Genomic DNA, 17,679 nt, shown 5'->3' with positions numbered 1-17,679 from the left:
GAGCTCGTGACACCTTCGTGTTCAAGCCAAATTCCGGGCCGCCGTCAAGACCTATGATCTTGACTTTCTTTCCTGTCTAACGCTCCACGAATGTGACAAACTCCTTGACCTGCTCATATGCATCGTGTTATCTTTGGTAAAGCGAACCCAAAGAAAGCCTGAGTAAACATCAATAAATAAAACAATATACTGATAGCCCAGGTGGCCTCGGTTAACGTGTGACATAACGTCAACTCTGATCATGTCAAGCGGGCCGCATCCTCTAGGCGGTGCCTTCTTTTCAATCTCATCAGTCTTCTTTGCTCTCGTATAGGCATCACAGAAGTAATCCTGTTGTTGACCTCTCAGCTTGATTCCTGCCTCCTTGCATGCCTTCAGCACGATGTCCCTCGACGAATGCATCAGCCGCTTGTGCATCGTTGGGTAGTTGATTGAAGAGAGTACTGCATGCGTTGGAGTAATTACTGATTGATCGAAGTTTTCGGGAGGTTGTTGTGGAATAACGGGAATGTTCCTCAGGTACTGGCACTGAACATGCTTCTTTGTTGGCTTATGGATTATGTCATTCTCTTCCATTTGCCAGATATAGCTGTTGAGCTTCAGGGAGTGTATTCCGACTGGATTTGCCGGGGTCTCGGGGTAATAGTATGCGTGAGGGATTCTCATACACCATTTCTCTCCCTTTATTGTTACTGTGTTGAGCTCTATATTGCCCATGTAGTAGGAGGAACTGATCGATTTTGACGCACACACATAGTGTAGAGGGTCAGGGAGAGGATGCAGCTCTGTAAACCAATTCAAGTGGTTGAAGCTGGAATTCGAGGCTCCTGTGTCAAACACAACAGAGTTTCTCGTGACCTCATTTGCCTTAACAGCCTGTTGGGCTTTGGCACTCATAAACAACGCGTTCAGTACCGGGGGTTGATGTGAAAATCCGGGTTGCCAGCCGAGTACGAGGCTTGCTCCAGACCACCGCGCTCCCTCTCAGGGTTCGCTCGTGGCTTGGGCATAGGCATACCGGCATGAGGGGATTCTGGAATGTAGAAAGTCTGCCCAGGGGCGCGGCTAGCCAGCCGCGGGTCCTCGCTTGGTAGGTCGATCTGAGGCGTGAAGAAATTGCCGGAGAATAGTAAATGCGAGTCCGAGGAAGTTAAGGGATTTGCAAGTCCTCCGTTGTTGTGCAGGACCACTGTAGTAGTCGATGTGCCTGAATCCTCATTCTTCTTCTTCTTCTCTTCAATAAGTCTCTTCTTGCTTGGCCAGTTCTCTAGAGCTCTCTCAGGTTTGCAGTGCCAACAGTGCTCGGCAGTTTTCGGGCCGTGATGCCCGCAGGGTCTATGATGGTAGGTACTAAGCATCTTGAATGTGCAACCTTCCTTCGGGCATACAATCCTCTTTTAAGTTCCACCCTTCTTGTTGTCATCGTTATTGTTGCTAGAGAGTGCAAGCTTGGTGAACTTCGTAGTAGCTTCCTCGCTAGCGGAGATCTCTTCTAGCTCTGAGTTCAGGCTAGTCCAAGTCATGCGTCCTGGCTTCAAGCCGGCGAGCCAAAACAAGTATCGCTCGGGTAAGTCTTCTTGAGCTTTCCAACAACAGCGTTGACGTAGAAGTTCTCGCTAATAGAGACATTAAGCTCAGCCAGCTTCTTGTAGATAAATCGAAGTCTAGTCAGGAAGGCCTGCATGGAAGTAAACGACGTCCGATCGATCTTCATATATTCCATCACAAAGTCGGTTGTTGCTTCCTGGGTAAGTCGGGGTATAACACGGTGAATTAGGTCATATAGGACCTTCGGGTTCTTTTCTCTAGGGTTCTAGTTCTCTTGAGCTGCCGCCGTAAAGATCTGAAGAATGACTGCCCTGACGAAAGCTCGCTCGGTGCGCCACTGATCCACCTTTTCTTCACAGGTATCGAGAGCCGTTTGGCTAGCTCCCTCGGGAGGGAACTGGTTCCTTGACCTCTTCCTCAATGTATTGCTCGAGCCCTTCTACTTCAAGAATACTAAGGAGGGAGTTGTTCCATTGAGAGAGGCTCTTCTCGCCTTGAAGGACGACAGCCTCAATTTTGAGACTACCGCGTACGTCGGAAGACTTCATTGTGGTTGAATAGATTGACTGAATTGACTGGTTATAGGGAGAAAGAAAGCCTTCGCGTTGTCGATGGACTTCAACACTCGCTGAAGTCTTGATTCTGACGATCGGAAAATGCCGTTAGAAGTCAAATTGACGATCGGAATGCGGTCAATTGATGAATCCTGGCGATCGGAAATGCCGTCAGGGTAGATGAACCTGGCGATCGGAATTGCCGTCAGGGTAGAAAGAGAGACGATTGGAAAATGCCGTCAAAATGGCCCGCAGTTGCTCAACTACGGCCTCGAAATGCGGTGCAGGGCAACTGTGTCTTGCGCGCGCGTTTTGCGGAAAATAAGATCAGGTCGCTGAAATTGACTAAACCTTCTAGGCGTTCTCGAATGCACAAGAAAGCGAGCTGCGAATGGCCTCAGCAAAAGCAGAAAGAGAGGGCTTCATAACCTGTTGTGGGTAGACAAAAATGTGTACATTGGCTAGCTAATTCGTGGAGAAAATCTCCTTACTAAATTTGTGAGCGAAATCCCCAGGGCGAGGCTAATGCCCACGTGCCCAGTCATGTGCAGCGTAACTCCGCCACAGTATCCGCGGCCGGACGAGGCCTGAGGAGGACGATTCGTCGTCGGAAGATGAAGCGGCAGACGTGAGCGAAAATCCCTTGCCCGCGCGATGGATCATAGCCACTGACAGTTAGCCACCCACAGGCCCAGAAGACGGCCCCGGACACATCCTTCTCGCAAAACCCAGAGTGACGGTACCGCTCGCGAGTCGACGAATATGTCAACAAATCCGACGCATGTGCGCTCCTTTAGCCCAAGTAACGTGCGCGAAGAGGAGATGGGGAATAACAGCTATCGACGATACCGACAGTGGCCCAACGAGCCGCTGTACGCCGTAGGCGAGGTCGTGTCTAGCAACAACGAAAACTCGACATATGTCATCAAAAGGCTGGAAAATGGTTATCAGCATCCACGTGCCGTGTGTGACGGCGCTAGCTACAGCACCCACTACCGCTGCACCAGAACCCCCAAAAGGATGCCAGAATTACAAGCCGTCAGGCTGCAATTCTATAGTGGGTTATAATATGGTCACGCACCCGTAGGGCTTCAGCTCCTACCGCCGTGCCGTGACACCGTGCCGGAGAGCAGCCTGCGAGTGCTAGCTTGAGCTGGGGAGGGACAACAGTTTGCTGAATTGGCATCTGTCATGCAAGTGCTAGTATCCCCTGAATTGGCGACCTCGATGCGCCGGGCGGCCGATGAGAAGGCCTCCAGGGGCTGTGAGAAAGTGCCAGTTTCGCCCCGACTTGGCAGCCATTACTTTTAGTAAAGGCATTTATTTGCTGCATTTTTCACGGTGCTCTCAAGATTAAATGAAGCCCCTGGAAACGTTATGCCGTGTGTCGGCCCCTTAGAGCCGTGTCGACGACAACGACGACAGCAACAACAGCAGAAGCATCAATGGCGTTGCCCCAGTTTGTGAGCCGCCAAAGGCGTAAGGAGATGACCCTTGTCACCCCGATTCTCTTTTCGTCCGGGCAGTGTGTAATTAAATCCCGCGCAGCAGTGGTCACACAGCATACCAGCCCCGCAGAATGCTTCACCGACTGCCCCCCAAAGAGTACGCGTTCCAATCTCCCACCCCCTCACACTAGAGGCATGCGTCGCATTCTCTCACCCAAGAAAGAATTCATAGTCCGTCTGAACACGTAGGCCCTGTAATTACTCCCATGCTGACGCAGAACCCTCTCTCAGGTCGAGGCGTTCCCCCCGGGGTACCCGTCTCTGGCGGCCTTCCTCGGCAACGACAGGGACTTTGCTATGTTCCGGAGCTTCAGGCGGCTGCACGCACGCGTGCTGCTACGCAAGCAAGATGAGCTCGCCCAGCTGCAGCAGCGCTTGGACGGCCTCGACGATGCCGAGAACAAACCGAGCCCGTACTCCCTGACGACTAACAGACGCCAGGACGCGAAGGCGGCCGAGCAAGCGGCGCTGCTTAGCGAGGTACAGGAAAAACTTGGCGAATATAGTAATTAGACCTAGGGCCTAGCTACACTCGCCCCCATTACCACACGTACTTGATTCGGGAGCTCTTCTGGACAGGCAAATGGGTATTAGATAGCTTGGGTAGCTGATTAACAGCCTCCTCACGTCGTTCCTCAAAAACCTCAAACGCCCCGAACCGGAAGGCGACCATGTCAAGAGCGTGGCGAACTGGATGGATGGGAAGAAACCCCTGGCCCGCGCAGAGTTTCTCGTCATGTGACTGGAGCGACCTCAGACGGGCGCGGCCGTCTCTGGAGAAGGGAGGCCTTGAAGTATTCCTCGCGAGGTGTGCGGCGTCGTCCAGACTGCGTAGCATCTTCAAGGTAGGCAATTTCCTTCCTTACTTGACCTAAATGCTCTCCAAGAATGCTCGCTAGAAGAAGAGAACTTTGGAACTCGGAGGTTTACTGAGCCTAGAACTGCTCATTTGCCGACCCGACTGCCTTGTGCTGTGTTGACCGACTAGGTCTTCTCAAAGGCTCCGCTAAGTAATTAATCCACCCTCGACTTGATAATTAATCAATACTTACCTACCTAACGCGCCCTTCCCTGCGCGGAGTAAAAACGACTGGCTCTCAAAAATTAACTGTGCCGTCAACCGAAGCCCTTGTCCTCCCCCAGAACAGACGACCCCGACGTCCGGCTGCAGCCGCTGGCATGTTGCATACGAATGCCTATCTCTGAATTTGTTCGACGTGACTTTTGACTGCCTGCTAACTCTGTTGCCAGCTGCTGCCGCGGCGAAAATCAACTCGCAGCTCTAGGCTCGCAAAGGTATACAGCATGTAGATGTCCCGCCCATCAGATCGAGCTCTGCCACGGCCAAGGATGGTTGCACTACGCCTGCTAAGATCAACGGCGAGGTCTATATTTCGGACGGCGACTACGTCAATGACTGCTTGGCATCGGGCCTGCATAATGTAAGGAAAGAGCACCCCAAACGCCTGGCCCGGCCCAGGCGCCACCAGCTGGCCCCAAACACCCGGCCCAGCCACCCGCCAGATTGAGCCACCCAACTATGTATATAAATAGTGGCCCTCGCCCACCTTCCTTTGCGAGGGCCAGGTTGAAGTCTTTTACCAATGCCAGTCATTGCTCGCCCTCTTATTCCCTCCATCGTGACCACCTTGATCAGGCGTACCTGCCCTCTCTTACAAAGAGCTCGTTGAATTCGTCTGCGCTTCGGAACAAAACAGAAGAATGCCCTTTCTAATGCTGGCTTCCCTTTTCTTTGGAGCCATCTTCGGGGTCTCGGCGATTAAAAAGGCCCTCTACCGCCTTAGCTTTTGTCGTCGAGCCGCCTGGAAAAAACCACATATTACGGAAGCCAACCGACAAAAGCGACTGGCCTGGGCTCTCGAGCATATGAACTGGACTCCCGAGCAGTGGAAGAAGGTCCTTTGGACTGACGAAACCTGGGTTACCGGCGGCTCTCATAAAAAACAATACGTAACAAGGTGCCTTGGTGAAGAGTGAGATCTAACATGCATTATTGAGCGTTATCAACGTAAGAAAGGCTGCATATTTTGGGCTCGTTTTTCAGGGCGTGGAAAGGGCCCTGGTCTTTTCTGGGAAAAGGATTGGGGAACAATAACGGGCGAGTCATATAGAGAGCATACGGTTCCTATTATCGATGGTTGGATTTGTCTTATGAGGCTAGAAAGCGAAGATCAAGTCCTCATGCAAGACGGAGCTCTCGGGCATACCGCTGCTCTTATCAAACAAGACATTCGCGAGCGTGGTGTTGAGGTTATTTACTGGCCTCCGTATTCCCCACACCTGAATCTAATAGAAACCTGTCGGAATTAGATGAAGGATTTTATCGAGGATAAATACGGTCTTGATGAAAACCCGAGCTACGATATACTGAGGGGATACGTTTTGGAGGCATGGAATGAGTTACCTCACGATTTTTTGGCTTCATTGTTGAAATCTATGTGTAAGAGAAGGCAGGTACGCCTGATCAAGGTGGTCACGAGAGAGGGAACAAGAGGGCGAGCAATGACTGGCATTGGTAAAAGAATTCAACCTGGCCCTCGCAAAGGAAGGTGGGCGAGGGCCACTATTTATATACATAGTTGGGTGGCTCAATCTGGCGGGTGGCTGGGCCGGGTGTTTGGGGCCAGCTGGTCGCCTAGGCCAGGCCAGCTGTTTGGGGCCAGCTGGTGGCGCCTGGGCCGGACCGGGCGTTTGGGGTGCTCTTTCCTTACACTCTTTCTCTTGCTCCCGGGACAAGGCCCGAAGTCGCCCCGACCGGACACCAACTGCAGCCGACTCGGCACGTACAGCTGTGCAGATCTGGTCCTTCGTATAGCCTGTAATCGCTTTTGTCTCGGCGTAGGACTTGTCGGCATCGTAGTACAACGTACGTACGCGTTGACGTTGTTCGGTAGTTAGGTGCCTTGTTCGTGGCATACTGTCGGCTAAGTGGCATGCGTAGAAGGCTTGTGTTGTTGTGTTGGGTAGCCTGTGTTACGGCACGGCCGAACTATGGTCCGTGGTGCCGTGACTATACGCTAAGCTGCAAGCTCCACTTGCAACTCTCTTCCCGATTAAGACTAGCGTACACGTGACCACGCGACCCCACCCTACCACCACCAAAAATCGTAGCCTGCAGGCCTGCAGGCTTCCTCCTTTTCCTTTTCTTTTCTTAACTTAGTTACTTTACGAATTCAGCCCTTATTTACTTGCAGCGTTGCCTCTTGTAGTTGACTGCCTTCACACTGAGCAAGGGGGAAACCTTTGACTCGTAACCATAGTATGTTTATCTAGAAGAAAGAGGTGGCCGTATGCCACTTATATAGAATCTGGAGCCCCTACGCCTCCACCGCCGCCTATGTGGCTAATGAATACGTTACTACAGTATTACAAACCACTCGACTGTTAGGGTCGTCTGTCTGTAAGGGAGCACGGGCTCCACAGAATGCTGGGGTTGGTAATTATGAAGATAGAACAAAGGGCAAGCTCTTATCGCACGGGTAATACAGTCAAATCGGAATGCCACTCAAAGTGTATGAGTGCAGTGAATGTGTATTGCTTGCTTGAAGAACCAAGCAAGAACTATCTAAGACCGTGGATACGGTCATCGTATTTATTTAATTATGGCGAGCCAGTAAGAGCACAGCTCTTACTTGCCCGGCAGGAAGGAGCTGCCTGGCGCCGGGCACTGCTAGCGTGCCGGGCCATTTGCCTGGTGCCAAGACCCTTCTTGGCACCGGGCCACCTCTGATTGGCCGTCCTTCCGTTTGCCTGGTGCCAAGATCCCTCTTGGCACCGGGCACCGTCTAATTGGCTCTCGACGAGCGGGGCCCCCAGTCTTGCCTGAGGCGCCTGCCTCCTGCAGCTGGTCCAGTACGAACCAGGTTCGTCACATACAGCCACTCTATGTAGCTGGAATGCGCGTTGTTCCACTACCTGGATACGCGATACAAACGAACCACGAGCTTAACGAAAATCAGGGTCAGCGAACCTCGAGTCTAACAAACATCTACAAACGTTTATCGGTTACTTGATAGCTAATGAACAAACATCGGAGTCAGCGAACTTCGAGTTAATAAACATCGGGGTCAACAAACCTCGAGTCCAACAAACATCTACAAACGTTCATCAGTGACTCAATGGCTAAATTTCAAATACAAATGCCCTCACAATAGTTCTAAATTCCTACATACCATACCCCACCCCCAACGGATCACCCTAGCAACGGATCACCTTAGCAGCGGATCATCTTTTTACACCAAAACACCAAATATTTAAACAACCACAACGTAGTCGATTGTGAAGCTGCAGAGAATTAAACTAGTTAGGTAATTGGATGTAGTTTAATTTCAATGTGGATTTGTCAGCCCAAAGGCCCTAATTTTTTCGCTGCATTGCTGCGAATGAAGTTGAAATTGACTCCAAATTAGCTTCCTTACATTTTTTCCCCCTACCTTTGAGTGTGAATAACTTCTTATATTGTGCGGGGGCGTGTGGTATGCCAGACTCTAGCCCGCCCTGGCACGGGACAGGGCGAGGCCGGTGGTTGGGTTGGGTGTGGGTGTGGGTTTGTGGTGGGTGGGTTAGCGTGTTGGCTGGGTTGGCTGACACTGGACACACGAGTATCACCACGGACAGGTACGAAAGGCCTAGACCAGACCAGAGGACACAGGCCAGCACATTAGCGTCTACACGCGCGCTCGAACGACGCGCTGCAGTCCTGATAGAAGCCTGAGACGCTGTCGCCGTCGCCGTCGGCGCCTTATCTACCTCGCTATCTCCTCACCATCCTCTGCCATCTCTCGCCATCCCCTGCCATTACTCGCTATCTTCTGCTATCTCTCGCCATCCCTCGCCATCCCTCACCATCTCTCACCATCCCTTGCTATCCCCTCGCCACCCGCGTGTCAGGCTGCTTGCCGCGGCGCCGCTCACTCATGGGTTCCCGCTCTTCTGATGCTGGTGCTATGCTGCCGATGGCGCGCGCCTTGTCGACGTCGGCCCGCGAGGCGCTGAGCGTCTGGTTGAAGACGCTTTCCAGCCATTCTTTGTATTCTTGGTCGCTCTTGGCCAAGTCGGCATCGCTGGCCACATCGGTATCGCTGGCTATATGGCTAATGAGCGTGTCCAGCCATCGCCGCTCCGTTAAGTGGCGGTTGCGGAGCCTTTACTTCTCGGCGAGAATGCGCACGGCGACTCTGCTGGCGTTGATATTAGGCCGCTGCTGACTTCTCTACCACTCCAGCTTCCTCTTGTGCTTTCTCTGGCGTTTGATCCTGTTCTTCTTTCCATTGGCCATGGTCGCGGCCGCCGACGCGCGCGCCGCGTCCAGCTCGGCGTTCATCGGCGGCGGCGGGCCCGCGCTCCTCTCGGCGGGGTTGAGCATGTGCGGCAGGGCGCCCGAGCCGCGCTTCCACTAGTCTCGGTAGGGGTCGAAGTCTTGGTCCTCCGAGTTGCAACCCGGGGCGCTGGCTAGGTCGGGGCCGCGGGCGGCGGGCGTGTCGAGCGCGTGCTTGCGGAATTCGTGGAACACGGGGAGATAGAGCTTGCGGACGTCGCCGATGGCCGAGCGGCACACCATCAGGCGGACGTGCTCCGCGGGGGCGCCGACGGGCGGCGCGCGCGAGAAGAAGCGCACGTAGGCAAACTCGAGCGCCTGGATGGCGGCGCCCAAGTGGTACGGCGCCCAGGGCGTCTACGAGCCGGCGGAGAAGGCGCCCCACAGGTGGATGCTGGTCGTGCCGCCAACGCCCAAGAAGCCGCCGTCCCAGGTTGTCGGGTGGCTGGTGCCCCACTCGTTGATGCCGGGGCCGAGCAGCTGCACAGCGGGCCGCGTTGGAGGCTCGCGCGAGCCGGTGGGCGAGTTGGGCGGAGTCAGCGGGACGGGCGGTAGGGTCTCGGGCCGCGGCGGCGCGAGGGCGCGCGGTCTGGCGCCGTCGAGCGGCGTGGCGACCGACACGAAGGCGTCTTGGTCCAGAGGGATCGCGTCTAGCCACTCGGCGACGCGGGCAGACCGAGGGTCCGCCGACGGGAGCTCGCCGGCGGGGAGCGCCGAGGGCAGCACGTGCGAGAAGAGGGGCATGTGTGCGTGGGAGACGGCAGGCGGCTGGGGGCGCGGCTGGGGGCGCGACTCGCGCGTAGGCGACACGGAGCGCTCGTCAACGGCGACGTGGCGTGGCAGTGCTGCGCGTGCCGGGCAGAGAGGGAGGATTGGGAGTGCCGGGACCGCGGCGACGGGCGTAGGCTACATGGCGACGTGGGGTGGAGGTGGTGCTCGACGCGCAAAGGTGCCGGTGCGGACGCGGTGGCGAGACGCAACCAAGTCTGGCTGAGGCCAAGAAGACGGCGACGATGTGGAGGTGGTGCGGATGCGGTGGTGAGACCGAGTTTGGCGGTAGCTGAGTTTGGCAGTAGCTGAGGGCGCGGTGGTGAGAGGCGACCGAGTTTGGCGTAGCTGAGGGAGCGGTGGTGAGAGGCGACCGAGTTTGGTGTAGCTGAGGGAAAGAAGCCGGTAGTAAGAAGAAGATCAAGGCCAGCGGCCTAGAACAGCCGCGCTAGCACCGTGCCTGGGATATCATGGAAGAGTCGGTGGAGCCAGCTGTGCTGGAACTCGTAAGCAAGGAACCAGACGTCTTCATCGTGCAGCTGCCGCTTGTAGCCGATGGCAATTAGTGGCGCGGTGCTAAGACGGCGACCGAGTTTGGCGTAGCTGAGGGCGCGGTGCTAAGACGACCGAGTTTGGCGTGGCTGAGGACGCGGTGACGGACAGCGACCAATTTTGGCGTGGCTGAGGACGCGGTAACGGACGGCGACCAAGCTTGGCGTGGCTGAGGATGTGGGAGACGAACAGTTGGGCGGGGTGACGTGGCTGAGGCGCCCGTGGCTGCTATGGGTTGGGAGTTGGGTTGAGGGGTTGCGGTGCTGTGGGTAGGTTGAGAGGTTGCGGTGCCGTGGGTGGGTTAAGAGGTTGCGGTGCCGTGGGTGGGTTGAGGGGTTGCGGTGCCATGGGCGGGTTGCAGTGCCATAGGCAGCCGGGTTGAGGGGTCGCGGTGCCGGTCTCTGCCACGGGCGGGAAGGACAGGTTGGCGGCGAGGGCGCGGGCCGTACGACGGTCCTACGGCCGCGGTCCACATCTCGAGGCCAAGACAGCGGCGGTTGATGTGCAGTAACCATCTTGTACGGGACTGGACTCGTACGGATTCCAATGCCATGGCTAGAGTATGGTTGACCATATTGCGGCTGCCTCCGCTGCTTGTTGACCGTCCAGGTAGCAACTGTGCAACTCGGCTGCTTGTTGACCTCGTCTTTGAACCCATGTTACTCCCCAGGTCTCTAAATCCCATAGCTGAAGAGTATAGTTCTGCTTTATGCCAACTGGCAGCCACTTCCACAAAACACAACCCTGTTTCCTCGCGCCCACAAGTATTGCAACTTTGCTTTTTCTCTCCTCAGATTCTACAAATATAGATTGCAGCCTGCCTCCCGACTCTTTCGATCGACGAGAGCGGTTTCCCCAAATCTCATAGCTTGTGCCGTGTAGCAACTTGGTCGGGTCCATCTACACCCCTATTCCTCGCCCCCGTAGCTTCTTTCTTCTTTCCTTGGATTCTATAACCATGACCCCCATATTGCGGCGCTGTCTCTGGCTCTCTGTTGTGCGGGAATCAGCTCTGAGCCGGTTTCTAGAGCGTGGTCGAGACGTGGGGAAGCGTGGTCGAGACGTGGGGGAGCGTGGTCGAGATCTGGATTCACCTGGGGATGGTCGAGATCTGGATTCACCTGGTGAGCGTAGTGATCTGGGGGAGTGTGGTCGAGATCTGGATTCACTGGATTCACCTGGGGAGCGTGGTGGAGACCTAGGGAAGAGTAGTCGATATCTAGGAGAGCGTGGTGGAGACCTGGGGGAGCGAGGTCGACATCTGGATTCGCCTGGGGAGCGCGGTCGACATCTGGATTCACCTGGAAAGCGCGGTTGAGACCCGAGACTTGGTCAGGAGCCGTCTGTTGCACCTCGGGGTCGCCGCTGCTCGTTGGCCTTGTCTCTGAACACATATTGGACCTGGGGCGTGGTTGAGACCTGGGACATGTCAGGAGCCGTCTCTGTCGAACTTGGGGGTCTGCTATAACTACTACAACTCGGGGTGCTTGTTGACCTTGTCGTAGACCTGGGGGCGTGGTCGAGACTTTGTCGGAGCCGTCTTTGTCGAACTTGCCGGGGTCTGCTATAACTGCTGCAACGCGGTTGTTGAACTTGTCTTGGACCTGGGGGCGTGGTCGAAACTTTATCAGGAGAGCCGTCTTGCAGGGGCAACTGCTGTGACTGCAACTCGGAGGCCGCTTGTTGACCTTTTGAACACATCTGACTGGTCGAGCAGGGACTCGTCAGGAGCCGTCCCTGACGCTAAGGGTGGCAACGGCGGCACCTCGGGGCAGCCCGCTTGTTGCAGTGTCTTTGAACACATCTAACTGGTCGAGACATCGTCAGGAGCCGTCCTTGTTTGCCCAAGAGTGGCAACGGCACGGGGCAGCCCGCTTGTTGCCCGTCTTTGAACATATCTTGGACCGGGAAGAACTCCTAGACCGGTTTCTCCATGTGGTTGGCCATACTGCCTAGTTTACTGTGCTGATAATCTGCCTCTTTGTTGTGCGGAAAGAATTCGGACCGGTTTCCAATGCTAATCCCGCTGGAGTGTGGCTGCGTCATGTCCACAATCATATGCCAAGCTGCAATCTGTATGGTCACGCACCGTGGCCTGCCCACAGCGGCTGGTACCGTGCCGTGCCAGTTGATATGCTCAAAGAGGGCGTCAGGTTGGTCGGCTCGAGTCCCAACGTGCTAAGACACGGGCGCGTCCATATCGGGTAGCCCCTGTCGACCTTGTCTTTGAACACTCTTGGACCTGGGGCGTGGTCGAGAACTTGCCCAGAGTGGCAACTACTGCGATGCAACTCGGGGGAGCGTGGCGAGACCCGAGACTTGTTAAGAGAGCCGTCCTTGTTCGACACTTGCCTGGCTGCACTGCTGCAACTGCTGCCTTGTTGGGGATTAGCACTCGTTTGGTTGGAGGCTTTGTGGGCGTAGAGGCTTACCTGAGTGCAGTCCACGTTAAGCTGCGCCTGGACTAGAGAAATGATGTGCGGTGATAATCTCTTTGTCGTGCGGGAAAACTCCTGGACGGTTCCCTAATGCCAATCCCGTGTGTGGTTCTTTGTTGTGCGGGATTGAACTCCGGACCGGTTTTCTTGCCTGTGATTTGAGGTGCCGGCAATTCCTTTGTTGTGCGGACTGAACTCCCAAACCGGCTTCCAATGCAATCCCGCTGGAGTGTGGTCTGCTTCCCACCATCATGTGCAGCTGCAATCTGCGCCCTGCCTCAATGATTTGGTGCGGTGGCAATCTCTGTTGTGCGGGCAATCTCTGTGCGGGACTTGGCGGGTAATGCAGACGATTTCCCGTATGAGCCCCTGTAGAGGGACGATTCAACAACAGCAGGGACCATGACGCAGCTGGTAAGCGCGTGGGCCTCATGTTTCGGCACATGATCTGATTAGACATCAGAGTCAACCCAAGGTCGTGAGTTCGATCCTCACTAGTCCCAGAGCAAAACAGCAAGTCGTGCTCGGAATCTTCTTCATTTTTGCGGTTCTGTAGCTGTCACGAAGGAGAGGATTCGACTGGCATAACACGCAGTATAACCGTAACCTATACTATGGAATCTAAAGCTAAGGAAGGAAAAGGAAGGTGTTGCGGGGAGCGGGCAAGGCGCGGGGTTCTAGGTATGGTGCGGACCACGTGATAGGTACGCACAGACCACACTCCAGCACTACGTCATTGATACCACCACGGCACCCGCCGTGACAGTGGCGGGGTTACTACACACGACTTCTCGTAGTTGGGCTGCCTGCTGCAATTGTTGCCTTGTTGAGGATTAGCACTAGTTAGAGGCTGTGAGGGTAGAAGGGCTTACCTGTGGAGTCTCCGGTGCAAAGACTCGGGCAGCTCGGGCCCAGACAGGAAGTGGTGTGCGGTGGTAATCTCTTTGTTGTGGGGGAACTCCAGACCGGCTGAGTGGTTCTGACTCTTTGTTGCGGGAATCGAACTCGGGACCGGTTTCCCTAATCTGGCTGAGTGTGGTTCTTTGTTGTGCGGGACTAAACTCGGGACCGTCTCCAATGCTCTAGCTAAGTGTGGTTCTTTGTTGTGCGGGACTGAACTCGGGACCGGCCAATGCTAATCTGGCTGAGTGTGGTTCTTTATTGTGCGGGACTGTGTGCAGGACTGAACTCGGGACCGGTTTCCCACGGCTGAGTGCTTTTCCTTCCCACCATCACCAAGCTACAATCAGTATGGCCACGTAGGCCTGCCCCAGCGCCGTGCACCGGTTGGCTCAAGGGCCCGTCAAGTCTGTCCCGACAGGTCCTGGACACAGGCGTGTAACCCGTTGTTCCCTTGTCTTTGAACACATGGCGGGTAGCCCGCTTGTTCCTCGTCTTTAAGTACATGGACGTGGGAGCGTGGTCAAGACTTGTCGAGCCGTCTTGCCCAGGGCAACTTGCAACTGCTGCGTTGTTGAGGATTAGCACCAACACGGTTGGTTAGAGGGAAGGGGCTTACCTGTGCAGACTCGGGCCCGGACGCTGGACTCGGGCCCAGACTAGGATGTGCGGTGATATCTCTTTGTTGTCTCCCAAACCGGTTTCCAATCTAATCCCGTGGTTCTGCTTGTCGTGCGGGACTGAACTCCCAAACCCAATGCTAATCCCTGAGAGTATAGTTCTGTTTGTTGTGCGGTGCGGGACTGAACTCCCGGTTTCCAATCTAATCTGTTACGGCACGGCCGAACTATGGTCCGTGGTGCCGTGACTATGCGCTAAGTTGCAAGCCCCACTTGCAACTCTCTTCCAGATTGGGACTAGCGTACACGTGCCCACTCGACCCCACCCTACCACTGACTAAAACCGTAGCCTGTAGAACTTGCAAAGTTCTTCCTTTTCCTTTTCTTTCCTTAACTTAGTTACTTTACGAATTCAGCCCTTTTTTACTTGTAGCTTTGCCTCTTGTATTTGACTGCGTTCACAATCTACATACTGAAATAGGTATAGCCGGCCAATGCAACCTATTCCTGACTGGGCAGTAGTCAACAGCCGTCGAAGTACAGGATCGGTGCATAAGTCGCATGTGTGCCGGCACGTGTGTTGAACTTGGAAAAAAATCGTTGTTGAAGGTCAAAATACCGTAAATCGCAAAAGGGGTCTCTATCAATAAAGCGGCTCTGTCAAAGTGTAAAAAAGCCTAAGTATGCTGCAAGTAAACAAAGACTTGGTGATATTATGACCGTGAAAGGAGCGTTGCCTGTAATAAGACGTTAGAGTAGAATGTTGTTAGAAGAAACGTACCTGTCGACGGCAGTGGTAATCTTGACTCCCGGCTGCGAAGGAACTAGTAGAGGTTGATATCGTGACCGTGAAAGGGACTGGGTGATGGTGGCGAGGCTGAGAACCGGAAAGTTGTCTGAAGCTTGAGTCGAACAGAGGAAGTTGTCTAGAGCTCAAGTCAGTTTTCATGGGCAAGGAGGGGGGAGAGGGTTATAGTCATCGTAATGAGCGAGATACTACTCAGGCTGATGGCGGTGGTAGTAATGATCTTCCAATGGTAGTGGTGCTGCTGCTGATAGTGGTAATCTTAACTCCGGGCTTGCGAAGAGACGGTAAGGGTTGATATTATAACCGTGAAAGAGGCAAGGTTAATGGTGGCGAGGCTGGCCAGAACGTTGTGGCGAGACAAGCAACCGGAACGCTGTGGTAACCGGAACGTTGTGGCAACCGGAAAGTTGGCGAGGCGGCAACCTAAACGTTCGCAATGCGGCAACCGGATCGTTGGCGAGGCGGCAACCGGAACGTTGTGGCGAAGCTGAGGCTGGGAAGGCGAGCCTGTAACAAGACATTAGAATAGAATGTTGTTAGGAGAAACGTACCTTTCGAAGGTGGTCATAGACTGCCTAGGCGTATATGGTAGCCCAATATTAGAATTGGTCACGAAGGTGCTATATTTGAGTTGGTGCCGGCGCTGGCATCGGGTGCATCGCTGAGATGGCTGCTCCTAACACCACCCGTACAGGCATGACCAGAACCGCTTGCGGGGCGGACTGCATAAACCGGGCCACCAGACGGAACTGCGTTACCGGCGCCTGGAGCAATACCAAGGCAACCGCCAGAGCAATACCGAGGCAACCGCCGAGGCGAGGGTGATCCAAGGCGGACAGCTAGAACTCGCACTTCATCCCCTTGATCCGGCGTACCTGCCTTCAGGGGTCTCGCCACGCTGTGCAAGACCGGGCTGTTCTCCCGCCACCCGGCCGTGCAAGACCGGGCCTTTTCAACATCGGGCAAGTCTGTCTCAGAAAACAGTACATGTCAAGTCCGACGAGCATGTAATCCGCCAAACCGGTGCTTCGACCGCAGCTGGAGCAACCCAAATGCTGCTCTAACCACCGCTGTTGTCCGTCTGCCATTGCCAGGAGAGCACCAGGCCATTGCAGGAAGAGCACCACTGGCCAGGCCAGGGAGAGCACCAACTGGCACTCCAGGGAGAGCACCAGCCAGGCACCCGTTGGCACAGCCACAAGAAACATCCATAGTGCGTTTGCTATTAGTCTATTTTGTCTAAGGCTGCATTGTCTGTATTCGTAGACCTAGCTAGGAAAGAAAAGGAAATGTTTAGAATGCTGTGCAAGGAATGTTTAAAATGCTGTGCGAGGAATGTTTAAAATGCTATGCGGGAAACTGTTTGGAATTCTACGGGGAAATATGGAATTCTGCGGGCTCAGGGGGGCTGGTTAGCGGACTCGGTTCCTCGACCCCGCACCCCGACTCACAGGGCCCCCCAGCCATGGCACCGTGCCAAGTTGCTACTTTTCCGCCGTCGCCCAGTCGTCCCTTTTCCGTCGTCGCTCAGTCTGCTCTGGCAACGCTGCACTCGCTTTCACTACAGCATCGCTCGTCACATACCACACCGTCACCACTACGGCCCGAAACTCGCCGAATTGCTCGACCCAGGTAAGTCCTGTGCTATTACCTGTCTTCCTTAGGCGAGTTCTGGTTCTCTCGGGTTGATGGATACGCTAACCTCGATTCCGGTCTAGAAGACTCGGATGACGACCACCATCACCGCTTCGCAACCCACAAGTTTTCACGCTGGTTCGCGAACCCACGCTACCAAGACTGCGTCCCGGGGCCCTCGAGTCCTGTGCTCTACTACCTGTCTGTTTTCTTGGGCTAGTTCTGGTTTGCTCTCGGGTTGATGGATACGCTAACCTCTATTCCGGTTTCTAGACTCATATATGACGACACCATCACCGCTTCGCAGCACAAGTTTCCACGCTCGTTTGCAGCTAACCCACGCTACCAAGCCTGCCACGGCAGCAAACCCGCAGCGCCGAGCGGCCCACAAGTCTTCACGGCTATAGTTCATATCTAGGCGGACGGTGTAGAGGATGTGAAAGATGGCAGGCCAATAAAAACAAAGGGGACCAGACAGTACGGTGCCTCGTGATGTGGAGGATAGCAGGCCAAAACAAGGGCAGGGACCCAAAACAAGGGCAGGGACCAGGCGGCCCGGTGCCCGTGATGTAGAAGATAGCAGGCTAATATAAACGAGAGGGACCAGGTGGCCCGGTGCCTCGTGATGTGGAAGATGGCAGGCACAAAAACAACGCAGAGACGAGCCAGCAAATCGGGCAAGTCTGGAGAATCAGGTCCGCCGCTGGCTCAGGACTCGGGTCTCGCTGCCAAGCTTGCGTCGAGTCATTGCACGCAGCCCAGTGCCGAGCTGCCGCCTCAAGACCCGGCATGAAGATGGCGGCTAATCCCGAGCGGCCTGTACAAGTTTCACCGGCATGGTTCGTGTCAGGGCACAAACTGAGTATACAAGCTGTAGCACCCGCTCCGGCTGAGGACTTTGCCTTAAGTCAGGTGGTCTGCTTATGGAACACCCCTGGATTTGGAACAAGGTTTGTCATCAAGGACTTGCCGCTCGCCACCCAACTCACCTATTTCAATCGCTTGCAACT

The 17,679-nt window shown here is 54.9% G+C and overlaps 4 protein-coding genes and 1 non-coding gene across 5 annotated transcripts; 2 read left to right on the top strand and 3 right to left on the bottom strand.

The window, feature by feature from the left end:
• Positions 1-1,026: 1,026 nt before the first annotated feature.
• Positions 1,027-1,813, bottom strand: B0T26DRAFT_792334 (uncharacterized protein; the record flags this gene model as incomplete). The annotated part of the gene is made up of 1 exon (XM_060446867.1): positions 1,027-1,813. A coding segment is annotated over exon 1 (332 nt), but the record flags the coding sequence as incomplete, so codon positions are not given.
• Positions 1,814-3,681: 1,868 nt separating this feature from the next.
• Positions 3,682-4,352, top strand: B0T26DRAFT_680959 (uncharacterized protein; the record flags this gene model as incomplete). Its single annotated transcript, XM_060440574.1, has 3 exons — positions 3,682-3,707; positions 3,829-4,090; positions 4,218-4,352. The coding sequence occupies 3 exons, from the start codon at positions 3,682-3,684 to the stop codon at positions 4,350-4,352; spliced, it is 423 nt and encodes a 140-aa protein (XP_060290114.1).
• A 6,534-nt stretch (positions 4,353-10,886) lies between these two features.
• B0T26DRAFT_730514 (uncharacterized protein) lies at positions 10,887-11,719 on the bottom strand. Its single transcript, XM_060443018.1, has one exon. It carries the CDS (start codon positions 11,660-11,662, stop codon positions 11,219-11,221), a length of 444 nt encoding a protein of 147 aa, XP_060290113.1. The 5' UTR covers positions 11,663-11,719; the 3' UTR covers positions 10,887-11,218.
• An 836-nt stretch (positions 11,720-12,555) lies between these two features.
• B0T26DRAFT_493507 (uncharacterized protein) lies at positions 12,556-13,327 on the bottom strand. Its single transcript, XM_060435335.1, has 2 exons — positions 12,701-13,327; positions 12,556-12,645 (listed from the first exon to the last, which is right to left on the bottom strand). The coding sequence occupies exon 1, from the start codon at positions 13,164-13,166 to the stop codon at positions 12,717-12,719; it is 450 nt and encodes a 149-aa protein (XP_060290112.1). The 5' UTR covers positions 13,167-13,327; the 3' UTR covers positions 12,556-12,645; positions 12,701-12,716.
• Positions 13,103-13,209, top strand: B0T26DRAFT_t268. Its single transcript has one exon. It is a non-coding gene; the product is annotated as a tRNA-Met (tRNA).
• Positions 13,328-17,679: the final 4,352 nt, after the last annotated feature.

Source organism: Lasiosphaeria miniovina, assembly GCF_030549165.1.
Source record: "Lasiosphaeria miniovina strain SMH2392-1A chromosome Unknown B0T26scaffold_8, whole genome shotgun sequence".
Taxonomy (NCBI): domain Eukaryota; kingdom Fungi; phylum Ascomycota; class Sordariomycetes; order Sordariales; family Lasiosphaeriaceae; genus Lasiosphaeria; species Lasiosphaeria miniovina.
This window is presented reverse-complemented; position numbering and strand designations above follow the sequence as displayed.

Coding starts and splice junctions, on each gene's coding strand:
- B0T26DRAFT_730514 (XM_060443018.1), bottom strand. CDS start 11,662: ATGTGTTCAGAGACAAGGCCAACGAGCAGCGGCGACCCCGAGGTGCAA.
- B0T26DRAFT_493507 (XM_060435335.1), bottom strand. CDS start 13,166: ATGTCTAATCAGATCATGTGCCGAAACATGAGGCCCACGCGCTTACCA.